The sequence below is a fragment of the Dunckerocampus dactyliophorus genome, chromosome 8, assembly GCF_027744805.1.
Source record: "Dunckerocampus dactyliophorus isolate RoL2022-P2 chromosome 8, RoL_Ddac_1.1, whole genome shotgun sequence".
In the NCBI taxonomy this organism is placed as follows: domain Eukaryota; kingdom Metazoa; phylum Chordata; class Actinopteri; order Syngnathiformes; family Syngnathidae; genus Dunckerocampus; species Dunckerocampus dactyliophorus.
In genome coordinates this window covers 2,866,844-2,891,714 of record NC_072826.1, presented here as the reverse complement: position 1 = coordinate 2,891,714, position 24,871 = coordinate 2,866,844, and the positions used below count along the sequence as shown (strand labels likewise).

Genomic DNA, 24,871 nt, shown 5'->3' with positions numbered 1-24,871 from the left:
AAACAAGACAAAAAAGGTACTATGCTAAAACAAAACCTAGTTTTGCATGTGAATACGGTCTCCAAGGTAAAATTCCAAAGGCAAAAAAAAAAAGACTGTACCAGTTATTACTACATCACAACATATCATACCAGTTTTCAAACCCATGCGAATGTGCCCCCTAGTGGCTTCACTGTATGTTTCTAGTGATGCAATGACACTACTATAAATATTCCAGTTAATGTCTCTTTTCAATGAACAGATTAGAGAGCAACAGCTGTGGCTGTAGGCAACCTCTTGATGAAGTTTTTATTAACTCCTGCATTTGAAGCCTCATGCCAAACTTCCGTATCTCTGTGCAAATATCACGTGACCAGTTACGTTGGAAGCGTCCTACGTCACAGCGCGCACTGATGGCTCGAAACAGATTGGTGGCTGTCATTGGTTTGGCAGGTTGTTTTGGCGCTAACGTGAGTATCGAATGACCACCAAGCTGTTGAACAATGTGGACTTATAGGATAGAGCAGTGATGAGTTTTTTTGTACGTTAGTAATGGCGACCGGAGTTTCACTCCATTTAGTGCTGTGTTGTGCAACACACTTACTCATAAAGGACCAGGTAGTCAAAGAGAGCTATAGCTTCCGTTCCACTTTCTCATGCAGTCCAAATCATTATTTAAGTTAAAAAGTTTTTAATATATATTGTATTAGGGATGCACGATAATTATCGGCCTGATATGAGGGAATTATGACGTCACACCGATAAATCAATTAAGTTAAAAAAAAAACAACTCTCCAATGAGGTGAGACCCGTACTGTGCAGATGAGCAAATGCAGCGCTCCTTTTTTCTCCTGCCTGTCACGTTAACGGCCTGTCACATCTTCCCCTGAGCTTACTTGTAAGTAAATGTTCACTGTTCCTGAAAAAACCTCATCAGACATCTTAAACGCCAGCAGCACGGCATTTGAAAAGTGCAAAAGGTTTGCCAGAGACCTCCGTGGCTTCACACCGGGTGCTCGGAGTGTGTGCCCGAATACAGTGCACCTTGCTAGGCCACAGCAGGTGGCTCCCTCCCCTCTATACTCTGGTTCTCCTGATAGTAGTGATGTGCCAGTAGTAATGTCATGATATTTGATTAGGACAAATCAACAGGTACAGTTGGTCAAATCCTAATGTATGCATAAACTACAGGTAAATTAAAATAAATAAAGTCCATATCAAAATGTTATCAGTTATTGGTGCCACATCGGCCTTGAAAAGCAGAAAGTTACCAGTATCTGTTTGAAAAAAGATATCGTGCATCTCTAATATATAGCATGTCAGAAATAACAAGCACCCTCCAATTATCGCCTGCTCCCAATTAACGCCTGGTATTTTACTGCCGATCCTGCAGAAAAAGTCCACGTTTTGAGGAAAAAAAGTAGCTGACACATCGTGAATAAGCCTCGTTTTGTGGTTTAAGTTGAAATTACGTATGGTTGTAATGAGCAGTGTAGTGTGAGTGTTCGTCTCTCAGCATGGGGGTTTAAATAAAACCCCACCGAAAGGAGGTTTTCTTACCTCCTCCTTGTTGCTATCCTCCAGTTCTGCATCGAGAAAGTCCAGAGTGACAGGCTCCCTGAAGTTAATGATCTGTGTAGAGGGAGAGAAGATGCAGCCAGGTACAAACACAGAGGAAAATTGTTTTTGTCACTCAAGGCAGCACAGGTTGACGCACCTTTGGTCGCAGGTTAGGATGAAGCAGGACGTAACCGTTTGGATCTGTTGCAAAGGTGTAGCCATTGGCTCCCAGCTGTGTGGGTCAAAGATGAGGTGATGACTTCACACATTATCATTCACACAAATGGGAGTGTCCATCTTGCTCACTCTGTATGTGGGCGTCTTCTTTTTGATTTCGTTGATGGCAATGTCTACTCCCATGACTCCAAGGATGAGCTGGTTCTGTGCAAGGAACACACACAAAGGGAGCGTCAGCATTCCACAGAGAAAGAAGCTCTCCTCACTGTCTTAAGAGTGAGATCTCCTGATTAGCACTATCACTTCTATCTGAGGCGGCTTGCTGCTTTACGCCTCAGTGATAAGCTCAGAGTAAATACTTGGCTCAGGGATGAAAGATGGATGCTAAGTGCTGCCGTGGCGATAACAGCAGTGGTGTAATGGCTGCTGTATCCTCAGAGGGGCGCTGTTGCTTCATATGACGTTTTGTGGCGTTGCTACTACCTGCGAGCTTGCACTGTCAGCAGTGAGGTTGAAGACCGGCATTGTCCCCGTGATGACAAGGCCCAAACCCTAATGAACAAACACAATGAGCACTTGGATGCCGCATGAATACTGCATAGATTCTCTTTGGGGTTTCTCTCACCAAAGCATCCTGGTAGACGTTGGTCCACTGCACCTGTTTGGCTTTAGAGCCAGCCAACACCATGGGTCTTCCAAGGACATCCAGGTACTCCTGATGAGTAAAACACACAATCATAGAGCTTGTGTTGTGCAGACATGAAAACAAGAATGCCTTCAAATTAGACATGCATGATACCGCTAACTTCTCAAAAGATCTACTTTTTAAATGTAGATTTAACTGTAGTTTGTGCACACACAAGGACCGGAACAAATTAGGATTTGACCAACTGTACCTGTTGATTTGTCCTAATGAAAAGACCTTACTACTACCACATCACTACTATCAGGACAACCAGAGTATAGAGTGGAGGGAGCCACCTGGTGTGGCCCAGCAACGTGCATTGTATTCGGGCACATGCTCCGAGCAGCCAGTGTGACGCCACGGAGGTCTCTGGCAAACCTTTTACACTTTTCAGGTTGCTGATAAGGTTTCTTGTGTGTTCGATGTTTTTTTTCTCTCCTCATTGCGAAGCATTTGGTACAACAAGCACGCAAAACGTCTGCCTCGGAAAGTGAATGTTTGTTTACAAGTGAACTCAAGTGAAGTTACGACAGGCCGTTTAATGTCACAGGCTGGCGAAAAAAGGAGCGCTTGATTTGCTCACCTGCACAGTACGGGTAATCTCGCCTCATTGGAGCATTTTTTTTTTAATTATCAGAGATATTTTTAATGTTATCGGATTTATAATAATGATAATAATCGTGCACCCCTACTTCAAATGTTCGTGGAAGCATGAGCGCCTGTCAGGGATTCTCCCAGTGGCCACATAAACCAGTCGCTCACCAACAAGTCTCCCAGTCCTGCCTGACTAGAAAGCCTCCGCCAGCCACTCAAGGCTACTTGTCATCATTATGAAGGAGCTATTAAAAACTCATTAAGGGGTGTCAAAGGCATGGTGTGCAAACAGGCCAATCTTCCCTGAGGCTCCTGTATCAACATTGCGGTTGTCCCACAGTGGTGGTGAATTGGGAGGTGAGGTGTTTAAAACCAAACCAAAATCTCACCTTTACTACATTTGTAGAGTGCTGAGCGCTCTCTCTCTCTCTCTTTCTCTCTCTTTTTTTTGGTAACAATTTATGGATCCATATCATTTTGGAGCTGACTAGTGTTTGGCAGTTGCAAAGATAAGTTACCCACAGACAGGACTGATCACTCCTGCAAAAAAATAGACGCTCCATTAAATATGTTTGCCTCTTATGCAATATTTTTTCTCCAGATCGTTCTCTACTGATACGGCTGACGTTTGTAAGCTTATTTCTTTCGGCAGGTAACTTGACATGTGTCATTAATTAGTAGGGCTGTCAAATGATGACATTGTTTAATCAGATTAATCACGGTTATTAAATTAATTAATCATGATTATTCGCCATTTGTCTCTCTAAAATATGCCCATTTTTACTGTATTTTATTGACAGAAAGATAAATTACAGGACGGGATTACATATATTACATTTATCACATATGTGTTAACAGCTCCAAATGAACCCAACATTTAAATCAGGCCAAACGATAGCACACGTCTAGTTTCTTTAATAGCAGCAGAACATTTGACTCACACTTTAACTGTGTTATTATGAGCAATGGGGAATTGCGTTCAAAGACAACACGTCATTTAAGTTGAATTCACATTTTGAGTGTATTTTCTGGGATTCCTGAGCATACTTAAACGCAGCAAATTGTACGTCCGCATTAAGACTCACAAAGTGAGTAATAAGATTATCCACTTATTGTTTTTCTTTGTATTTCGTAGACCACACATACGCGCCTAATCAAGATGATGCTGTGATGCTTGGCGTGTCCATGACTGCATCTGGCGGTCATCTAGTGACAATGAGGAAGTGTCCAGAAGGGAAGGGACTAGAGACGTGTTTGTGAGTTGGAGATACATATATGGTGTTGGAATTGCACTGCTGTTGATGTGTTCAGGTCAGAATAAAGTTATAAAAGAGTGTCAGACTCTGTGGGGACGCTACACTGTGCTTCCGTCTGTCGTCGTAATATGGAGGCATGGCTTGCCATGATGCTTGTGCGTTAATTACCCCCCCAAAAATATACGTAATTAATGAAACAAATTAGTTACCGCTGTTAGCGCGCTAGTTTTGACGGCCTTAGTCATTAGCCATCATGTAATGATGGTGTTGAAGTCTCGGCCATAAAAAGGGGAAAGGACAGAACAATTCCAAGGTCCCCTGACCGCCATGGGGCCCAAAAAACAGGTAATTTTAAATTAAAATGAATAATAAATAAAAGCGGGGATGGGCAAACGTGTTTTTTTTGCATGAGGCCCAGAATTCCTGGCTGCAACCCTAATATAGGCTACATGATATGAAAAAGGAACCATAAAATCACCTTCATTTAGGCAAAACATATTTGACTTACTTTCCCAAGAGAACATATATCAGTCGTGAAATTACAGAGGATGAGACTTTGGATGTGAGAGTACATCGGTGGAGCTCTAGCAGGACTTCCAGGTAGCACATACGTGGGCTCCAAGTGAGAGAGCAGTGGGTGAACCCGGTGTTTTCCACCCTGACAAAGGCTGGTCATCTGGTCTGGTCTCACACCTCAAAAACTCACCACAACTCACCACACTCCGTCAAGCGTTTGCTCTTCAAATGCCGTATTAAGTTCAAGCTTTTTAACGTGCTAACCCCGGAAGATATTTTTCATGGCATGTCTTGGCAGGTAAGTTCCACACGGCAGAAAATGGGCGGAGGATGCTGCCCAAGACGTTAGGGCAAGACACTAAACTGCATGCAGGGATGGCTACGGGCTTGGGGCTGCAATAGTACTAGCCGCAGGTGATCAGCGTTGAAAGGCATTTATCGGCATATGCCGATCACATGCTTTTCCATGGAAATCAGCTGATCGAAGCGTCCCACCTGGACCGTGTTTCTAACTTGCAGCATTAACGTAAAGGCTGATCTGTGGCTGCAGTATTTCCAGCTGAGTGAACAAAAAGGTACTCCCAATATTCCAAAAATGCGCGGATTACCATTGTCATGGTACGGCCAACATGATATACATTAAGAAGGAAAGAATGCAAAAAGAAAACAAATAGTCAATGTTGACCTTTGAGTATGTATCCTTCAAGTACACAGGGGGAGGTGGGGGGGAGGCGTCCTGCCCGAGCACGCCACCATTCCACCATCAAGCTCCTGTTTGCTTTCATGGCCTGAACAGTGAGGTGCTGACAGGCGTAACCTATTCTATTATTAGCTCAATAAAAGTCCGCTTAAACGCGCCACAGGGAGATATTCCATCAGGACAGTGACAGCCAGACCTTTTCACGGGATATAGAGGAAATTTTACGCCTGGCTAGAACAATGTAGGGAACATAAAAAAAGGTAGCAAGCACAGATTTGTGGTGCAAAGGAGCCAGAGCCACATAAAGTCACAGCAGCCCTGCGTGGCCATTAGAGGCCATTATGGTTATGACTTTTTTTTCTAACTGCTCCTATCCTTCATGGAGCAAACATCCTAACAAGAACAAAGATAATAACACTCATTTTTCATTGACAATGTCAGAGAGGTATTAATGGGCATTCGACTAAATGTCCTTAGTGAACAATTACTCCAATAATTGTTATTTACATCTATTTTCATTTTAGATGACAGAAAATACCAATGGATGTGTTTTCAACATACCGTAAATACTCCAATTAACGCCTCTATCCAGGTAACCACAGGGTTTCTATGGTAGCTGGATGGGTGGTCTACAATTGTAAATAACCGAGGAGTCACTAATTTGTGTCAGGTCAAAAAACATTGGTGTGGCTGTAGACAACCTCCCGATGTAGTTTCTAGTGATGCAATGACGTCTTTCTTTTTTACACTGGTCATAAATATTCCAGATATTCATGGGAAGAGGCACAATGCAACAAGAAAAAGGTGAAATGTTGAAATTAACAACTAATAACACAAAGCTTTGTCTTTTTTTTTTAAGCCTTTAAAAAAAAAGTCTGCTAACATTGGCTCTGTTGCTGCTGTGTTGTGCAATATGCAGTACTTGTACTAATAACTCACCATGTGTTCAAAGAAAGCGACATTTATAGCATATGCAGTACAGTATATAGTTATACATACTTCAAATATATATTTCAAAGTTAGGAAATAAGAGATCGCCTGCTTCCATTTAAAGGAAAACTGCACTTCTTAGGGAATTTTGCTCATCATCCACGACCTGTATGTGAAACATGAACACATTTATTTCCCCTTTCTGTGCGTTAGCATGAGGGCGCTTACAATGCACGCAATGGGACACACATTCGACTATAAAGCCCTAAAAAAACCTCCAACAAGGTTTTATGGTTTTCTATCCATGCTGTGACCAGGCAGTAACAGGTACGTTCATGATAACGTGTAACACTTACAGTATTTGGATTATTTTAAGCATTACAGGAACTTCTTTCCTTGGCACATTGATTTCACATAGCAACAGAGATAGGAACTAACGCCACCTCCATCAAGAATAGCAGCACAGAAAGCACGTGTCTGTTTGCTACTACTAATCATGGCAGACTTTGTGAGAGCTGCCCACAATGACTACTTTGGGACGAATGAGGATGCAGAACCTTATCTTTCTGAGCCTGAATATATGGAAGATGAGCTACAGGTTTTAGAAGCTGATCTGGCAAGAAATACCGACAGAAATGGAGTGTTTCTGCTGCACTGAGTGGCATCCAGTGTTACCTTCGATGGAAAGGCTTCGTGTATATAGCGAGGAGGACATTGCTCCAAGAGATTGCATCACAACGAACAAAGAACTGTTAGCTAACAAACCCTGCAGTGGTACAAACTTTTTTTCCCACCTACCCAAAAATCAACTGGAAAAGACCCCAGGCCAGCTGGACAAGATGGACAACTGTTCATCACAGCTATCACGGCTTTATACAGTCCATCTTGCCGTGTATAAAGAAAACATGGAATGTAGGCTAATACTTGACACGTAATCTGGTTGTCTATTCGTAGTTGTTCATATGCTTGTTCTTGTTCCCCAGTCATTACAGACTGGTGTCCTATCGCATTGTGGTGTGAGGCGCTGTGTCACTACACCAGAAAAACTGTTCTTCGTGTTAGCTGCTGCAATAAAAATGCTGTAGCTTGGTTTTTATAGAGGTCAGTTATGTAAATACAACATTGCTGGCATTTTTTGGAGGTTTTGTTTTTAGGGCTTTATACTCGAAATAGGTGTGTCCCGTTACATGCATTGTTAGCTCCCACATGCTAGCTGTTTTTCTCTCTTTCGAACGCGCAGAAAAGTGAAAGACGTGTGGTCATGTTTCACATAAGGATTGTGGATGATGGGTAAATGTATTTATTTTTTGCTATGATTGCAGCAATTTCATTTCAAGAACAGTTTTTGAGTGTGCTACCTTGTGTAGAGCAAATGAGTTGAATCAAGAGCAGCTGTCCTTTTTGCAGCCAAGTAGTGCATTCCATTTTGTTGTGATTGTTTTAAGACAATCAACAATATCACACACAATCAACCAAATTCTGCAGATTGTTTGATTTAATGCCTAAAAATTGAGCATTATATTTGTAAAGGCAGAAAGCTCTTGTTGTGATGTGATGGTAAGAATGCTATAAATGTTCAAAATGCCTCCAAAGCTGCAGCGTTGTTGCACAGATTAGCTGTGGAGTATGAATAATAATAATAATGATAATCTTTAGGCCATCTGTTAATGCTGCCTGTGACTTCTCAGGATTCTCTGGAGCTGAAGCGGAGGAAGTGGAGGGTGTGTGTGAGTCAATTTATACAGCTGGAATGAGGTTCTCCCCAGGGTCTCCATAAGCTTGTGAGGCTTCAAGTGAGTGTGAGATGTGTGTGTGTGGGGAGGGGGGCACGGCGCGCGAGGGCGTGAACGCGAAAAGAAAAGATCCATTCTCATAGAAAAGCAGAACTGTCATGACTTGATGTGAAACACTGTCACTTCCCTTGTAAAGTCATCCACCTGAGAAGACTTGTGTCCCTGCGCTGTAAAGACCCCGAGGCAGAGCCGTGTCACGGCCATCAAGCCAACAGGGGAGCAAATGAGCCTCTACGTGTTTAATACCATTGTCATAAAAGTTGTAATAATCCTGCACAATCAATACCTGGGTGTTGATTCTGATGGCTCCGATGGACGGGATTTCAAAGTAGTAACCTGAAAATAAAGAGCAGAGATCAATATTGTTTCGGAGACAGAAGTCTGATGTTGTCTATGATGGAAGGTCATCAGCATCACCAGGATGCCCGATGACCTCTCAGCACTCACGCTCGTGCAGCAGGATGTAAATGTGGAGGCGCCGCATTGGGAATGCTAACACCCACCCCCCCTCCTGGGGCACCGCTCGCCGCGTGATTAGAAATGGAGGAGAGTGACCGCCCGGGTCAATAAGCACGGCGCTCGCCAAGTTATTAAAGCCATGAGTGTTTATACAAAGAGCCGTGAAATGGAGACGGCCTCCCCTGAATATCAAATGGCCGAAATGACTCTCATTATTTTGACACATGATGAACTTTGCCACGGAAGCTTGTGTTTGCGAGACACCACACATACATTACGCTCTACATACACACACATCCGTGCACGTATGCTCCAGTCACATGGCCTAGAAATGTATACGGGGGGGTTAAAAGACCCCTCAAACGGTGGCAACAGAACATGGACAAGGTCATTAGGACCTGCATGGTGCAGCGTAGGCGCAATGATGATTCTAATCAATAAACTATTTTCTTTGCAAAGATGATTTGCATAATAACTTATAGTCAAGCATGATGCTAATTTACAGAGGTAAACAGGGCTCGCTATCGCACCCGCTCAGGCACAAATGAGAACGCCGGAATGTTCTAATATACTATGGGTGTCCAAAGAGCGGGCCAGGGGCTGTTTGCAGCCCGCCGCTTGTCTATCATTCTAAATTAAATATTCTAAAAATATAATTAAACAAGAAAAGTAAAAAAAAAAAAACAGTAAAAGGCATAGTTTCATGAGAAAAAGTTGAAATGTTGATACAAATAACTACAGTAGGGGTGTCATGAGACACTCGGTTCCGGGGACGGGACGATACAGAGATTGGGTCTACAAGAACAATACGAGATGAGATTTTAACTTTACTTTTCAGAAAAGTACAATGAAAATAAAAAAAAAATATGACAACATATTGCATGGTGGCCGAGTGGTTAGCATGTTGGCCACACAGTCAGGAGATTGGGAAGGTCTGGAATCTCTGTTGGGCTTTTCTGTGTGGAGTTTGCATGTTCTCCCCGTGTGTGCGCGTGGGTTTACTCCGGGTACTCCGGTTTCCTCCCGCATTCCAAAAACATGCATGTTAGGTTAATTGGCTACTCTAAATTGTCCATAGGTATGAATGTGAGTGTGAATGGTTGTTTGTCTATATGTGCCCTGCCATTGGCTGGCGACCAGTCCAGGGTGTACCCCCCCTCTCGCCCAAAGTCAGCTGGGATAGGCTCCAGCATACCCCCACGACCCTAATGAGGATTAAGCAGCATAGAAAACATATGAATGAAAATACTGTATATGGTAATCTACTAATAATCTTCTGTACTGTGTGTGTATGCTAGCGGCCCCGCTTCCACCCACCGAGACAGTATGACTGACAAAAGCGAGAGACAAGGAAAACGCATGCACAGGGCAATATATTGAAGCAGGCAAAATGATCCAGTTCATTTTCATTTATTGTGTGATAAATTAATTACTTTATTATCATCCCAGGACTAGTGCCCACGAGACATTTTTTTGTCCTTTGTCCTAAATTGGAGGGTAACTAGCTAGCTCGCTAGCATGCTATGCTTAAAGCGGTGGCTGTCTCTTATGTCTCTGCAATGATGCTGTAGCCTGTGCATTACAGATGAGCAATGTGTTTGTAAACAAAGCATAATAGGAGCGTAAAGGTGACTACAGGGATGTTATTTCATGTCTATTGAGCTCTAATAACGGTAAAAATCGTATTTAGAAAGTCATAAACACTTTTTCTATGCTTGAACTACGAAAATATTCCATTGATTAATATTGAATCGTACCTAGCGGAAATTCATTTATCACGGTCGGGTCTGGAACCAATTAACCGCGATAAACGAGGGACAACTGTACAATCGTGTGAAAAAAATGACATCATCCTATGTCAATGTCATTTGCGGCGCCCCCTACGGGTTGTGGTCAAAATGCGTAGGAAGACATGCTAGCATAAATGTCGTACGGATGTTCTGTACGTTTCACAATCATTCCACATATGCTCCATGACTTATGGACAATTAGTTGGATGTGTCCTTGCAAAAATGTTTTGCTTGATGGCGACCATGTCTTTCGACCAATCCTCCTCAAATCTTACACACGTGAACCTGCCAGTCCACTGAAGGTGTGTAATCAGTTTCATGGTGATTGGGCTAAGCACACTACAGACAGAGTGTGATGTTTTCACAGCATGCATTGAACTCTGTGGGAAATTTCAAGCCAATCCAGTTATGGGGAGGTCAAACTTTAGGGTTCATTACCATCATTAAAATCATCCCAAAGGTGTGGGATGTGGTTCTTCTACACCAAACCCATCCAAGGACGGCTTTATGGACTTTGCTTTGTGTACTGCGAACAGAAAAGGCTCTTCCCCAATTCAGATTCAGCGAGTCCCAATCATTTATGAATTAAGAGGCGCGTCTCGGTACATTTGTCCACACGGTCCATGTGTGCAGCCGCTGTCTCCAAGTAGTGCGTATGACATGGGACAAAGGTCAGCTCTGGTGTCTCTGTTGGAGGCAGATTGTAAGCCCTTAAGACAGGGAGAGGACGTGTGCCATGGAGATGGGATGTGTCAACGCTATTGCCTTACGTTGGCACAGACATTAGCAAGCAGGCTAATCACGACGGAGCAGTAATAATATAATAATAATACTGCACCCTGCCTGACATGGGGATGACCAGCTAATCATCCTGTTAGTAATTAGCAGGAGTGGTCTGAGGAGATACGTCTGGAGTTCCTCAGCACTGGTGACACGGGTGAGACCTCACAAGGAGCTTAAATCTATTACTTCAGCAAATGTGGCTTCTAAGACCGTACCATCATATTTCCTTTTAACATGAAAGCAGTGCTGCTTCTCCAAAAACATTCTTATTGATGTATTTTTTAAAGAATCATCCATCTGCATCTGATCTGGTCCACGTGCACACTGATAGCAGAGTAGAAGGACAAGTGCAACGAGGCTCCAGACTGCGACTAAATGTTTCACTTGAAATGCATATTTGTACACAATCACAATGTATCCCAACGGGCATCCTTCAATGTATGCTTGTGATACCATTAAATATGTTCTACTCAGTTCAGGTACAACTTGAGCTGGCCTTATACAAAGATCAGGTTACCTTTGTTGGCACAGGCGATCCACTGCAAGGGGGTGACGTCATAATTATGCTGGCCCACTGAGAAGGTGAATACACGCACCTGCAGGGAGGAGGAGAAAAACGGAGGGATTTAATCTGAGAATGACTTTTGCACATCTTTACTGGAGCTTATTATTTGTGCAAAATGGATCAACAATTCTTTCCAATTGCGCTGTATCTTACACCAAAATCCAAATGTGAATGCTGTGTTTCTAGGATGTTCCAAACAGGAAGAGCTGTGCAGACGATGTGAAAACCACACAGAGAAGGATAGAATATGCCAGAATGGAAGGCATTACCTTCACTATCATGTGACGCACCCGGTGGAGTGTGATTATAGACCAGCCTACTAGACTAACACCTCACACCGTTGCCTGCTTGTCAAAGTGCAGATTATTCCTGCATGACACTGGCTGTCAGCAGACAAGTAGATAATAATGGATAGCAGGAGAAATATTGGCGGGGCTGTGAGACGAGCGGCGAGACCGGAACACTGCCGCCGACTATCGGCTGTAATTTTATAGGCTTTGACGATAAAGTGGCTAATTAGCAAAAAGGTCAAAGCTGTTAACGGCAAACAGTCGAGCAGCGATAAAGAGAGAAGACAAAGAGACACGGGGATTTGAAGAGCAAAATCAAAGTGAAGAGAGCTGGATGTTATGTGCACTCATTGAAAATGTCTTTATCACAATTACTGATGTGACACGAGATAGTGTAGCACATTACTGGACATGCATGAGCAGATAACCCCTTTCCGCAGCAGACTGACCGTTTTGTTGGGCCAGTTGTACTTCTCAAAAATTTCCTGTGCCCGATCCTCCCCGCCATCTGTAAACATCATTATCATCTTATTGCAGTTGGCCCTCGGAGCGCCGGTCTCCTGTAAGACAGAAAGAAAGGCACACGGCAGCTTAGCAATGCAGTATGGCAGGTGCAAGGTGCTTTAAAGAGCTATGTTGCATCGATAAGCTTGTCTGCGGCTACACATGGGTATGCTTGCTCTTCCTGGGACATCTGTGCATAAGAGCAGGATAATATGCAGCCATACATCAAGCAAGCAGCAGGGATTTAATGCAACTACAACACAAAAACAATCTATAAAAAACTAAGTAAATATAATAATAAATACTGTTTAATATTAATAGATTATAAATATAATATAAAGAAGAAATACCATAATATACTATATACACTATAATATAAATATAAAAATGTCAAATGATTACTTTTTTTAAATCAGGTTAATCACACTTTAAAAAATGAATTAATCATGATTAATCACCATTAGCAACTATGTCTGAAATATGCCCATTTTTACTGTATTTAATGAACAGAAAGATCAATGATCTATTTGTCTAACACTAGTCTCTTTAATAGTACCAGAACATTTGAATCACTCTTTAAACCCTCTTATTATGAGCAATGAGGGGTTGCGTTCAAAGACATCACGTGACATACTATAAGTGTATTTTCCAGTGTACTTAAATGTAGCAAATTGCACATCCGAATTAAGAGTTACAAAGTGAGTGATAAGAATAGCCACTTCATGTTTTTCTTTATTGTCCTATTTACACACACACACGCAAACGCATTATAAAGCCGTTTTTGTGATGGTCGGAGTGTCCCTGAATGCATCTCGCGTTCTTGTAATGACAATGAGGAAGTGTCGTTGCCAGGATGAGCGACTAGAGGCGTGTGTGAGTTGGAGGTACATACAGTATGTGGTGTTGGAACTGAGCTGCTGCTGCTGTGTTCAGGTCAGAATAAAGTTACTCAAGTCAGACAGTGTGTGACTGTGTGGGGACGAACCACTGCGCTTCCGTCTGCCGTCGTGACAGAGGCATGCTTGCTCTGGTGCGCATGTGTTAATTACACACATTTTTTAAACGTTATTAATGAAATAAATGTGTTACTGTCGTTAAGGAGTTATTTTTGACAGCCCAAATAAATAAAAATAAACCCCCAAAAAACAAACAAACTAAGTGCCTATTGACCTATATAAGCTACTGTGTAAGCACATCTAGTTTGGAGACAAGTGGATGCAAACTGCAGAAACGAAAGCTTTGAGATGTAAAAAGCTATGACACCAAAGTCTTGTTTAATAAAGTAACTGCTGCTGTAAATGACTGCTGCTTCTGATTGACTATGGACAATTATTAGGGGTGTCAGAAGATCTTGTGAGATTAAAACGTGAAAAGACAAAAAAAACCTAGGCCTGGGACGATAATAATTAATTAATTCAGCACACAATACATGAAAATCCATCCATTTTCTATACCGCTTCTCCTCATTAGGGTCACGGGGGTATGCTGGAGCCTATCCCAGCTGACTGGCATGCATTGTCAATGACTATGCATTCTTTACTTGGGTACATACTTGTGTATCTTGCTCGCTGCTGTAACAGATGAATTTCCCTGCTGTGGGATTAATAAAGTACTACTACTACTACTACAGGCAATCGCAGGGCACATAAAGACAAACAACCAATCACACTCATTCATACCTATGGACAATTTAGAGTCTAGTAAATTAACTAGATCATTTTTCTGGCCTCAGTATATTGTCACGTGCACGCGTGTCCTCGTCTCCCGCCTTCAAAGAGGTAGTAAGAGGGTTCACGCTATGCACTTTTGGCACGTTGATTTTATCGAACAACGGCATGAATGGGTGAGCCCTTTTGTCAGTCATACAGTCTCTGTCTCGGTGGGTGAGGCGGGGCAGCTAGCATACATACACACAGAGTGTAACCTAGTAGAAATTAAATTAGTAGATTGCAATATATCCATCCATCTTCTACCACTTATCCGAGTTCGGGTCGCGGGGCAGCAGCCTAAGCAGGGAAGCCCAGACTTGCCTGTCCCCAGCCACTTCGTCCAGCTCCTCCCGGCTGAGAGACATAGTCTCTCCATCATGTCCTGGGTCCGAGGCGTCCGGGAGGCATGTCCGAACCAGATATCTGAGCCACCTCATCTGGCTCCTCTCAATGCGGAGGAGCAGCGGTTCTACTCTGATGACAGCGCTTCTCACCTTATCGCGATAGGTGCCCCTATGACCTATAGCAACTCCAGTATGAAGCTGTGTTATACTCAGCAGCCTGGAGTCACCTTTGGAACGAGGAAAACTTGATACTTGACAGTCTGCTGGAGAGAAATGTAGGCTGTGGCCACGGAATAACTTAATAAAAAAGAAAAAGGTATCAGTCTGTCAATCCTTTCCATGTCCGGGCCGGGAGAGATTGCTATGTAGTGTCATATATATATATATTTTTATGAAGTAATGTTAAGATATTGGGCCGGGAGAGATTGCTATATAGTGTCATATATATATATATATATATATTTTTATGAAGTAATGTTAAGATATTGTCTTAACATTACTTGATTACTTGATTGATAGTGCATCGTCTTGTCTTGTGAACTGAGTGTCTTGTGACACCCGTAACTATTATTAGTCAGAAAATATTGAAAGACAAGTCATACTACATGTAGCACTCTGGTTAGTAGGTGTCAGGAATGTTACATTGGTGAGATATTACCATACATTACATTAGCTGAACACTGTCTGACTTGAGAGAGTGGAAACAAGTTCTCCTCCCATTCCGTGTGGAAGTGGTAACTGGCTTCTTAAACTGGAGGCTACCCAGTTAGCTCGGCAGCATGGTAATGGTAAGCGGCGGCCGTCTCGTGTCCCTGCAGTGATCTCGTAGCCTGTGTGTAAGAGTTGTGCAATGTGGTGTAAACAATGTAGGGGTGTTAAAACATATTTAGAAAGTCAGAAACAGATTTTCTATGCTCTAACTGCGAAAATATTCCATTCATTAAAATTGAATCCTACTTTGCGGAATTTCACTTATTGCTGTCGGGTCTGGAACCAATTAAGCGCGATAAACAAGGGATGCCTGTGATCCAATCCCAAATTAACTTTATTACAATCATTTGAGTATCGACTGTAAGTATGCAGCAGCTTTCTTAGTAACATACCACTTTTTAAGCACTTGCGGGTCATTGGCAGGAAAATCTTTATTATTTTTATCATTCATTGACTTTTGTCGCAGCCTGTAATCTTCTGGCTGTACGGCAGCTGCCACTGACATTGCTGCCAGCGATGTGCCAAGCCTCTAATAATGATAAATAATATTGCTGCATACTGTATTTAATAAAGCTTCTGCCACTAGTCATAAGAGCAACTATGCTACAGACAGCGATTAAAAGGCACCTTTACTTCTTCTTTAGCAGTGGAAAGTGTGTGGCAACACTTGGCTGCGTGCCTGGAAGCTAGAAGAGGAATATATAGAGTGTGTGGCTGATCTCTGCTGGGCTGCGCTCATCAATCATCCCATCAGAGCCCATTAGGGTGTCAGCCTGCTAAAATACACAGCAGCATAAGGGATGGGGGACGAGGCAGCACCTGCGTCACCAGCATGTGGACGGCTCTAACACACACACACACACACACACACACACACACACACACACGCACACACACACGCCTCGCTGAAGCAGATGAGAAAAGCACTCCACTGTAGTCGCACTTCTAATCACGCCCACTTTGGACAATGACTCTGGAAATGACTCCTGCTTTGCACACCATCTACAGTACTTTGATGGCCTTTACATACTGTACACTTAATAACCCACGGGATCAAGAGGGAGCTCACATTCAGCAGCTGTTCAAAGGCAAACGTGAAGCCAGACTTGTAATCGGTGGTTCCTTTGGCTTGCATGTGCATGACGGCCTCCTTGAAGATCTTCTTGTTGCGCACATTGGCTTGGACCAAAGTCCTGAAGCACGGAACCACAGCGTCGGCCTTCTCATTAAACTGTTCACGACAAATACAAAAGACACACATGAGAGTACAGGGTGAGTCTACCATGCACAAAAATACCCCTAAAACGGCATCTGCTGCTGCTGCTGTGTGTGTGTGTGTGTGTGTGTGTGTGTGTGTGTTTGTGTGTGCAGATGCAGACTGGCCTGCTACACGCAGGCTGGCAGTAAACACTGCTAATTACAAGTCTGCACACAAAGAACAGGTGCGCCTCAACTCAGTACAAAAAATTGAACAGTACCTCTGCCAAGGCGATACACTGATACATGTCTCATATAGCCTTCAACACTACACGCATATACTGTAAATACATACAGTACGATTGTTTCTGTTTATTTGTCTTTAAGTCATTTGAGTCTTGTTTAATAATGGACTCACTGTATCATAGTAGATAGTGAAAGCCTGGCTCCATTATAGAACGTGACAAAGTGTCCTTGACAAGACACTTAACCACCAATCAGGCTTGATGGGCTGCTTGATGCCTTGCCTTGATCACAAAATATAAGGCCTGGAATAGTCTAGCTTTTAGGACGTTAAGCATGTCATTGCGCCTGGACTGCTGCTTAAAGTGACTGTCCTATGGCAACCGTTTATGCCATGTTGAAGTTTACATTGGTATTTTGCACTAAAAACAGCATCTTTTACATTTTAATGGCTCATTTAGAGGAGAACTGAACTTTTTGGCAATTTTGTCCATCATCCACAATCATTATGTTCAACATGACAGTTAGCATGTAGGAGCTAACATTGCACGTAACTTGACATACCTATTTTGACTATAAATCCCGGGAAAAAACCCTCCAAAAAACGCCAGCAATCTTCTACTTACATGACGGACCTGTATATAAACCAAGCTACAGCTACATTGTTATTGCAGCAGCTAACATGAAGAACTATTTTGCTGGTGTAGTGACGCGCTAGGACGCTGTGGACAATGTGATAGGACACCAATCTGTACTGACTGGTAAACGACAAGCATTTGAACAGCTACTATTTACATGCTGGCTTCACTCTCTCTTCTTGCGGGCTCATCTTGTAAAACCTGTAGCTCATCCTCCGTATATTCAGGCTCAAAAAGATAAGGTTCTGGATCCTCATTTGTCTAAATGTAGTTGTCGGTGGCTCTCATGAAGTCTGCCATGTTTAATAGTTGCTTTCTGTGCTGCTATTGTTGATAGAGGTAGCGTTAGTTCCTATCTATGTTGCTATGTGACATCAATGCGCCCAGGAAAGAAGTTCCTGTAATGCTTAAAATAATCCAAATACTGTAAGTGTTACACGTTATCATGAACGTACCTGTTACTGTCTGGTCACAGCATGGATAGAAAACCATAAAACCTTGTTGGAGGAAATAGGTGAGCTCCCTCAAGCTAACGGACATTCTCTCTTTAGAAACGCACAAAAAAAGAAAGAAATGTGTGTTCATGTTTCACTTTAGGTTTGTGAATGATGAGCAAAATAAAAAAAGTGCAGTTTTCCTTTCCCTTTTTTCCTGCATGCACAAATCAATGAAAATGTACCTTTTATTGTGAAAAACATTACGCTTATAATCAGGCATTTTCATCAGTTAAAGTAAAATAATTTACTGTTTTGTGACTCTTCCCTTGTTTCCGTTGGTTGCTTAGCTAAATACATTTAACAGAAAATGGGGAGAATCTTATTCTGTTAAAGTCTAAATTGTCATGCCTGTGAATATTCTCACTCATTCAGGTCCTTGTATTCTCAGGGCATTGGACTCCTCAGGTAGGTGGCTATGCCTTGTTTATTCAGCTAAATTGTCAACGGGTGGAGATGAACAGCAACAGTTTATTGTGCCGCTGAAATGCCTCAAAATATGTCATTTTCCTTCTAATTAACAGCATTTCTGTTTTTTTTAAGCATAAAAATCCTACCAACTTTGCAAATATGTCAATATTCCATAAGCCTCCTTCTTCACAGAGGTACATTATGTTGCTCATTTTATGCATTTAGAGCAGCTGAGATTTGAATGGCATACCGTGGCTACATGCAATGGATTATGGGGGATTACTGCAGGAAGTGACCAAAACAAGTGTGTTTGTGTGTGTGGTCTGTCCTGCAATATATGATAATACAAATATTTCCTGTATATACTGCATTAGCGCTGATAGAAAGCTTGGTAATGAGCAGCGTGACAGACATGGCTCGGAGCCGCCAACTGCATTCTAACAAGAGAAAGTGCAGCGCTTCCACAGGGAGCAACATAAACTCACAGTGCAGCCCGCTTACTCCCCGCTTCATTAACACCTGCTTAATGAACACAACACATATTGCTTTAACCGCTGTCTTCCAGGAGGAGAGTATATGTGTGTGTGTGTGTGTGTGTGTGTGTGCCGTTAATTGCGCGGACATCACCGATGGAGCACACGTCTACTTACTCTGGCTACGTTCACGTAGTCGTCATCTGAGAGCGTGTCCAGCATCTCGATGACCGAGGTCTTCATCAACTTTAGAGTGAGGCCGCTGACACTCCCGCTCCTGACAGAGGAAACATTCCACCGCTTGGAATATTAAACAATTTATCAACTAACTTATGAAGGATGGATGGACGGATGCACTTTGACTGATTGCAATAAATGACTTTTAAACAATGAAATGATGAATGGACAGCTGGGTGGCGATATAGTCTCTTCTCAATGGATAGCACTGTAGAAAGTAGTGATGTGCGATACCACTGATTTCGTTTCCGATCCGATACCGAGTAAAATCCAGGCTGATATCGCGATACTGATCAGACAGCAAATTCACCTAATGAGTTCTGGTAAATTAAAAAAAGTAGTCTATTTCATATCACAGCATAAAAAATACAAGACATTTAATTAATTTATTAATTAAATATTAAAAATAAATGCAAATAAAATGAATTAAATACATTTATAATTTCATAATTAATTTAAGTAATTTAATTATTTATTTTAGCCCGAAGCGTATTTTACAATATAGCCAAGCTAATATATAAACTGGGAAAAAAATCATATAAAATATGTGAAAATGGCATTTTAAACATAAAAAAGAAAGTAAAATAATAAAACCATTAAAATAAATAAAAAAAAGGACTACTACATGAATGAAAACTTTATTCACAATTCACACATGGCTCCGTTTATGCTTAGTCATCATTTCAGCAGACAAACGTTTCAGGTGATGGAAGTATCGAAAGTATCAATATTTTAATTGGAGAATCGATTTTAGAGCATGAAGAGCTGCTATTGGATGTTTCGATTTTTGAGTATCGATGAGCACATCACTAATAAAAAGTAAACTTGGATATTCTTTAAGCCGAGGTCACAACGGCTCGTATGGGCTCCTCCGGTCAGTCTACGTGCAAAAAACACAACAAAGGAACGCGGGCCGCGTGTGTGATGTGCTGATTTTCAAGCCGTAGAAACGGCCGCAGAGGTTCTTTGTCATGTCAAACAAACACTACGGGCGCTTACGTTATTTTCAGGTTGCAAGAGAAATGTACGCACTTCGCATGTGTCCGTGCGTCATTCGTACATGATGGTGCCAGGTTTGGGCAAAATGACAATTTTTTCGTACGTCACACTTGCGGACTCCATATGTGCGTCGTGTGCCACACGTGCACACCACATATGTAATTATTGCGGCCAACGCACGCATGTGCTCCATGCGTGTCGAGTAAGTCGGTTGTGCGTTGCCCGTACGGTGTGAGTGCATCAATCGCATGAAAACCAGGGTATATCAAGCTGCAGGGTGGCCTCGTCATGGAAAAGGGTGTTAACCTGCCCAAACATCCGCTTTCTCTGCAACCAAGGACATACCCAGCATCGCCTTGGTCTTGGCCCGTGTTTGTTTGTTCCTCAGCATCGCGAAGTTGTAACTGAAAGTCTAGGAGATTAGTTCTTTGCGGAGGGTTTGCCATTTTCACAGTGAGAAACCTATGATAATGCGGTAAAAAAACATACATAGTATGCAGTATGCTTGCAGTATGTTTACTGCAAGTCCAACGGACGTTGGTCTTAGAGCTTACGCGCGTTGGCTGCACGAGTGAAGCGACAGCCGTACCGTCTGAGCAGCCTCAGATTTCACGTTCCACTTACAGGTTGTGCGTTGGGTGTGCGGTGATCTTGCTCCTTCATGGTCACCACAAATACGTTCTCCACAGGCAAAAAACCCCCCAAAAAGCACAGTGATTTGGGGAACGCCCAAAAATGGCACGGCCAAAAAAAATCATACATTCCGTTGTGACCTCGGCTTTAGAGTTGTCAGTGTGCAGCTTATATGTCAGTATAGATTTATTATCCACTGCAAATGAGTCAACACTTAACCATTATTTTGACAGATGGATGCATAGAAACATATTCTGATAACTAGCTAAACATTATATACAGATTCATAAATCTAAATTAAAATGGTTATCATAGATCCTTATCATTACATTATTAGTAGGGGTGCACGATAACTATCAGGCCGATATTAGGGAATTATGATGTCATACCAATAGATCCACTATAAAAATGAATCCAATAACATGAATTAAAACATGCATCGATGAGGCAATTACCCATATTGTGCGGGTGAGCAAATGAAGCGCTCCTTTTTTCTCCTGCCTGTGACGATAACAGCCTGCCGTGACTTCCCCTGAGCTCACTTGTAAACAAACATTCAGTTTTCAAGGAAGACATTTCGCGTGGTAGTTGTAGCAAATGCTCCGTGGTAAGGGGGAGCACACAAAAAACATTATCAGCCACCTGAAACGCCAACGCTCTAGCATTTGAAAAGTGCAAAAGGTTTGCCAGAGACCTCCGTGGCGTCACACCGGCTACTCGGAGCATGTGCCCGAATACAGTGCACCTTGCTGGGCCACGCCAGGTGGCTCCCTCCCCTCTAAACTCTGGTTCTCCTGATAGTAGTGATGTGGTAGTAGTAATGTCATGATATTTGATTAGGACAAATCAGCACGTACAGTTGGTCAAATCCTAATTTTTTCGGGTACTTCTTACCTCCATGTGTGCACAAACTACAGTTAAATAAAAACAGTTGATCTTGAGAAGCAGAAAGTTGCCGGTATCGGTAGGATAAAAAAGATATTGTGCATCTCTGATTATTAGTACTTGCAACAGTTGTCAACAAGTGGCATATAAGAGCATGTGCTTCAGTCATATGCTATAGCAGCAATTTGTTATGGACTTTTAAACAGTTCATAAATCATATAAAAATGTTCATGTATCGTATTAGATATTTGGTGCATATGTGGGTTTCAGCAGTACATGTACTGAAACTAAAGGGCTTGGCTCACACCAACAGGTGGCACTAGCGGCCTTCCTGGATATTCAAGAAGGGCAGAGTGATACTCACACATCCACGATGATGACCATGTCTTTTGGAGAAGACGCACCTTGAATGTACCTGTAACAAAAAAAAGACACAAAAGGAGATGGTTTCTGTAATCTCTGAGAACGGCACTGTGGAAAGGGAGCCAAAGTTACAAAGAGCTGAGCCGTGATAATGTGAGTGACCATAGCTGAGCCCACTTAAGCTAGAGAATACTGAAAAGGCTTATGTGCTTACAAGACTTAATAGGCTGTGTTATATGCAGCACTTTGCTGTTGGCCCCCACTACTAGATGCTGCTCTTTACTCAGTAGCCGTTACAGCTGAACACATTCAATCACCTGCACGTGCAAGACTGCTTCTAGCTGTCATTTTAATCCAACATCTTAAAAATCATTATGACCGTAATAAGGAGCCATAGTGACCCTTGTGACCAGCCAGGACATCTGGGATTACTATAGACTGCACTCACGCAAGGCCAATTGTACCGTACTGGGCCCACGTCACACCTAAGGATGGCATGTTTGCCAAGAACGGCCTCCTTTGGCATGATTGGAAGGCGTGGGCCAGTCCACGACACAATTGCATGATGTGAAATGACTGTAATACCATCCGTCCTCACAAGTTCTTAATGATAACCAAGACATTTCATCATGGAAGGTAAAATACAAAGGCTTCAAATACAAGAGATTCACACATACAGCCGAAAATAGGTCGTTTTTTTCCACAGAATAAACATCTCATTCATTCCCTAAGTCGGTAGCAATTTATAAATACGTGACAATAAAGGTCAAATTTAAAGCATACATGTAATATTTTTTGTCAGGCATTGAGATTTTGCACTTTGTTAGGCGGTCCTTGAACACACCATGGTTGCTGTGAGCCGCAACAGTGAAACTTACATAAAACGTATACACCTCGACTCCGATTCCATCCGTTCGTGGATCATCTTACATTGTCGTTCATAAGTGTTGCGTACCGATACATTTTATACTTGAAAGGAAAAGTGCACAATCCTTATGCAAGACTTGAGCACACGTCTTTCTCTTTTCTGTGTGTTCTAAAGATATGAAAACAGATAAAAAGAGGAAGCTAGGAATGCAAGTAATGGGAGTCATGGGAATAAAAGTGATGACCCAAGCCAAGGGGCCAGCGGGGGCCAGGAGAGGGAGGGGGAATCGCTCTAAAATGATAACACAGCATGAAGTTGAATGATGATATACTGTACGTAGATTACTACAAAGTTGATCCGTCTGTTGTTGCTGAATGAAGTATTTGTTGTATTGAAGTTAAAATAAGGGCACACATGGCGCATTTATGGTTGCTCTAAAAACAAGAAAAGTGTTTTTCTGTTCCACTAGCGGTAAAATTCCCCCCTGATATGACGCCTTGCGAGGTGGCCTGCAGTTAGCAGCCGTCTTAGGCAGAGTAATCATCAGGGCTCTCTTTCTGCTGATTATCAGTGTGGAGCGAAGCCAGACGCCCATGGGCTGCCGAGGCTCATTTCACATGCTCGGCCAAGCTGATAGGGACGCGGAACCCCCCTGGTGGACCTCGCCGCCGCCCCCGTAAACCTCTCAAGACTGGGCTACCGGCAGGCGCAGCTCCGTCGTGCAGCGAGGCCCCCTTGACACGCGTCCCTCAACACGCACGTCTGGCCCTGCTCGAGTGCCTTGAGGAGAAGCAACCTGGGCTGGCCGTCCCCCCCAATGAGCTGAAAGGCTGCCTGGAAACTCCCAGATGGAAGTCTGCATCAGCACTGAGGTCCATTAAGGGAGCATGTCCAGAGTGAAGATGGGCTAAATGCAAGTGTGTGTGTGTGTGTGTGTGTGTGTGTGTGTGTGTGTGTGTGTGTAGGGTGGGTGGGGCTGGAGGAAGAATCCAATTATTTCCAATAATAAAGGATGCCACATCAAAGGTAGAAATAGCGCAGCTCTCCATGACTCGCATGGCGTACGAAATCAGGTCTGGAACCACGAGGCACATCGGCATGCATGACTTTTATCAATTTAATTACCCAAATCTTAATTTGAGCAAGACGAGCGCGAGCCGAGGCTTCGCGCAGCGGCCGTTCGGCTTCCTTCTTCTGCGGCTGTGGTTTGTGAAAGCATAATGGGCGGACGGACCACGCGGTCGGAACGTGACCCGCGTCTACGCCGCCCCGGGACACTCAAGAAAGAGAGGCACCCCATCTGGAGATGGAGTGGGGGTCAATTGGTGAACACTGATGCCTGCAGACCAACTGCAGGATTTCATTAACTTCTCCACTCAGTTCATCTCTCACTGAGGAAAATGGAGCTTTAATGGGAAGTTATTTTTAAAGGGCTCAATGTTAATTGTACAGCAACACAAATCTCTGTTGCTAAGTCACGTTGGGTCATTGCTACCTGCACCAAAAATGGACAACTGGGCTTTTTTTTGCTTTGATTTGTTGCTGGATTTCAGGTGAACGCATGTTTTTTTCACGTGACTGTCAGTATTTATGGAAGCTAACTCTTCTACTCCTGAACTACTACAAACAAAAGGATGAAAATGTGTCAAAAATGCACCTCTACTGCGTTGCCTGTGCTATCTGACCCCATAAGTCTGACTTTTTTTTCCTATATTGTGCAATAGCTAAACAATAACTAACTCAGGTGTACCCGCTTCTGAGCGTTCCAACTTAGGCTAATCAAACGGTTCGCTGCTTCTCAGAAAGAGACTATCATGGGTGGCTAAAAGAAGGGAGAAAATGACACTTAATGTATTTAAAAGAAGAAAAAGCGAAGAGAATATGTGTGCATGGCTGGAACGTGAAGAACTAAGCCCTGCCAGACAAAGAAAAGTCTGACTTGAAATTTGTCACACGGCTCAGTGTGTTCCACAAAACACCAACTGTAACTTTCAGGTGGTTAACTGAATCACCAAGGTATTTGGTACACACCTCTAAGGGACTGACAAACGTGTGTAAAATTTGAGCACTGAAAAACATGGCCGC

The 24,871-nt window shown here is 42.8% G+C and overlaps 1 protein-coding gene across 5 annotated transcripts in view; it reads right to left on the bottom strand.

Moving 5' to 3' along the window:
• Positions 1-24,871, bottom strand: part of cacna2d2a (calcium channel, voltage-dependent, alpha 2/delta subunit 2a) — a 211,760-nt gene that overhangs the window by 21,730 nt on the left and 165,159 nt on the right. For all 5 annotated transcript variants that reach the window (XM_054783714.1, XM_054783711.1, XM_054783712.1 and 2 more), the window contains 11 exons: positions 21,920-21,970; positions 18,979-19,078; positions 16,415-16,576; positions 12,527-12,637; positions 11,740-11,818; positions 8,477-8,526; positions 2,342-2,431; positions 2,200-2,268; positions 1,846-1,920; positions 1,697-1,771; positions 1,540-1,611 (listed from right to left, as the gene is read on the bottom strand). In XM_054783714.1, the coding sequence (XP_054639689.1) occupies positions 1,540-1,611; positions 1,697-1,771; positions 1,846-1,920; positions 2,200-2,268; positions 2,342-2,431; positions 8,477-8,526; positions 11,740-11,818; positions 12,527-12,637; positions 16,415-16,576; positions 18,979-19,078; positions 21,920-21,970 (934 nt within the window). The remainder of the gene's footprint in view (positions 1-1,539; positions 1,612-1,696; positions 1,772-1,845; positions 1,921-2,199; positions 2,269-2,341; positions 2,432-8,476; positions 8,527-11,739; positions 11,819-12,526; positions 12,638-16,414; positions 16,577-18,978; positions 19,079-21,919; positions 21,971-24,871) is intronic.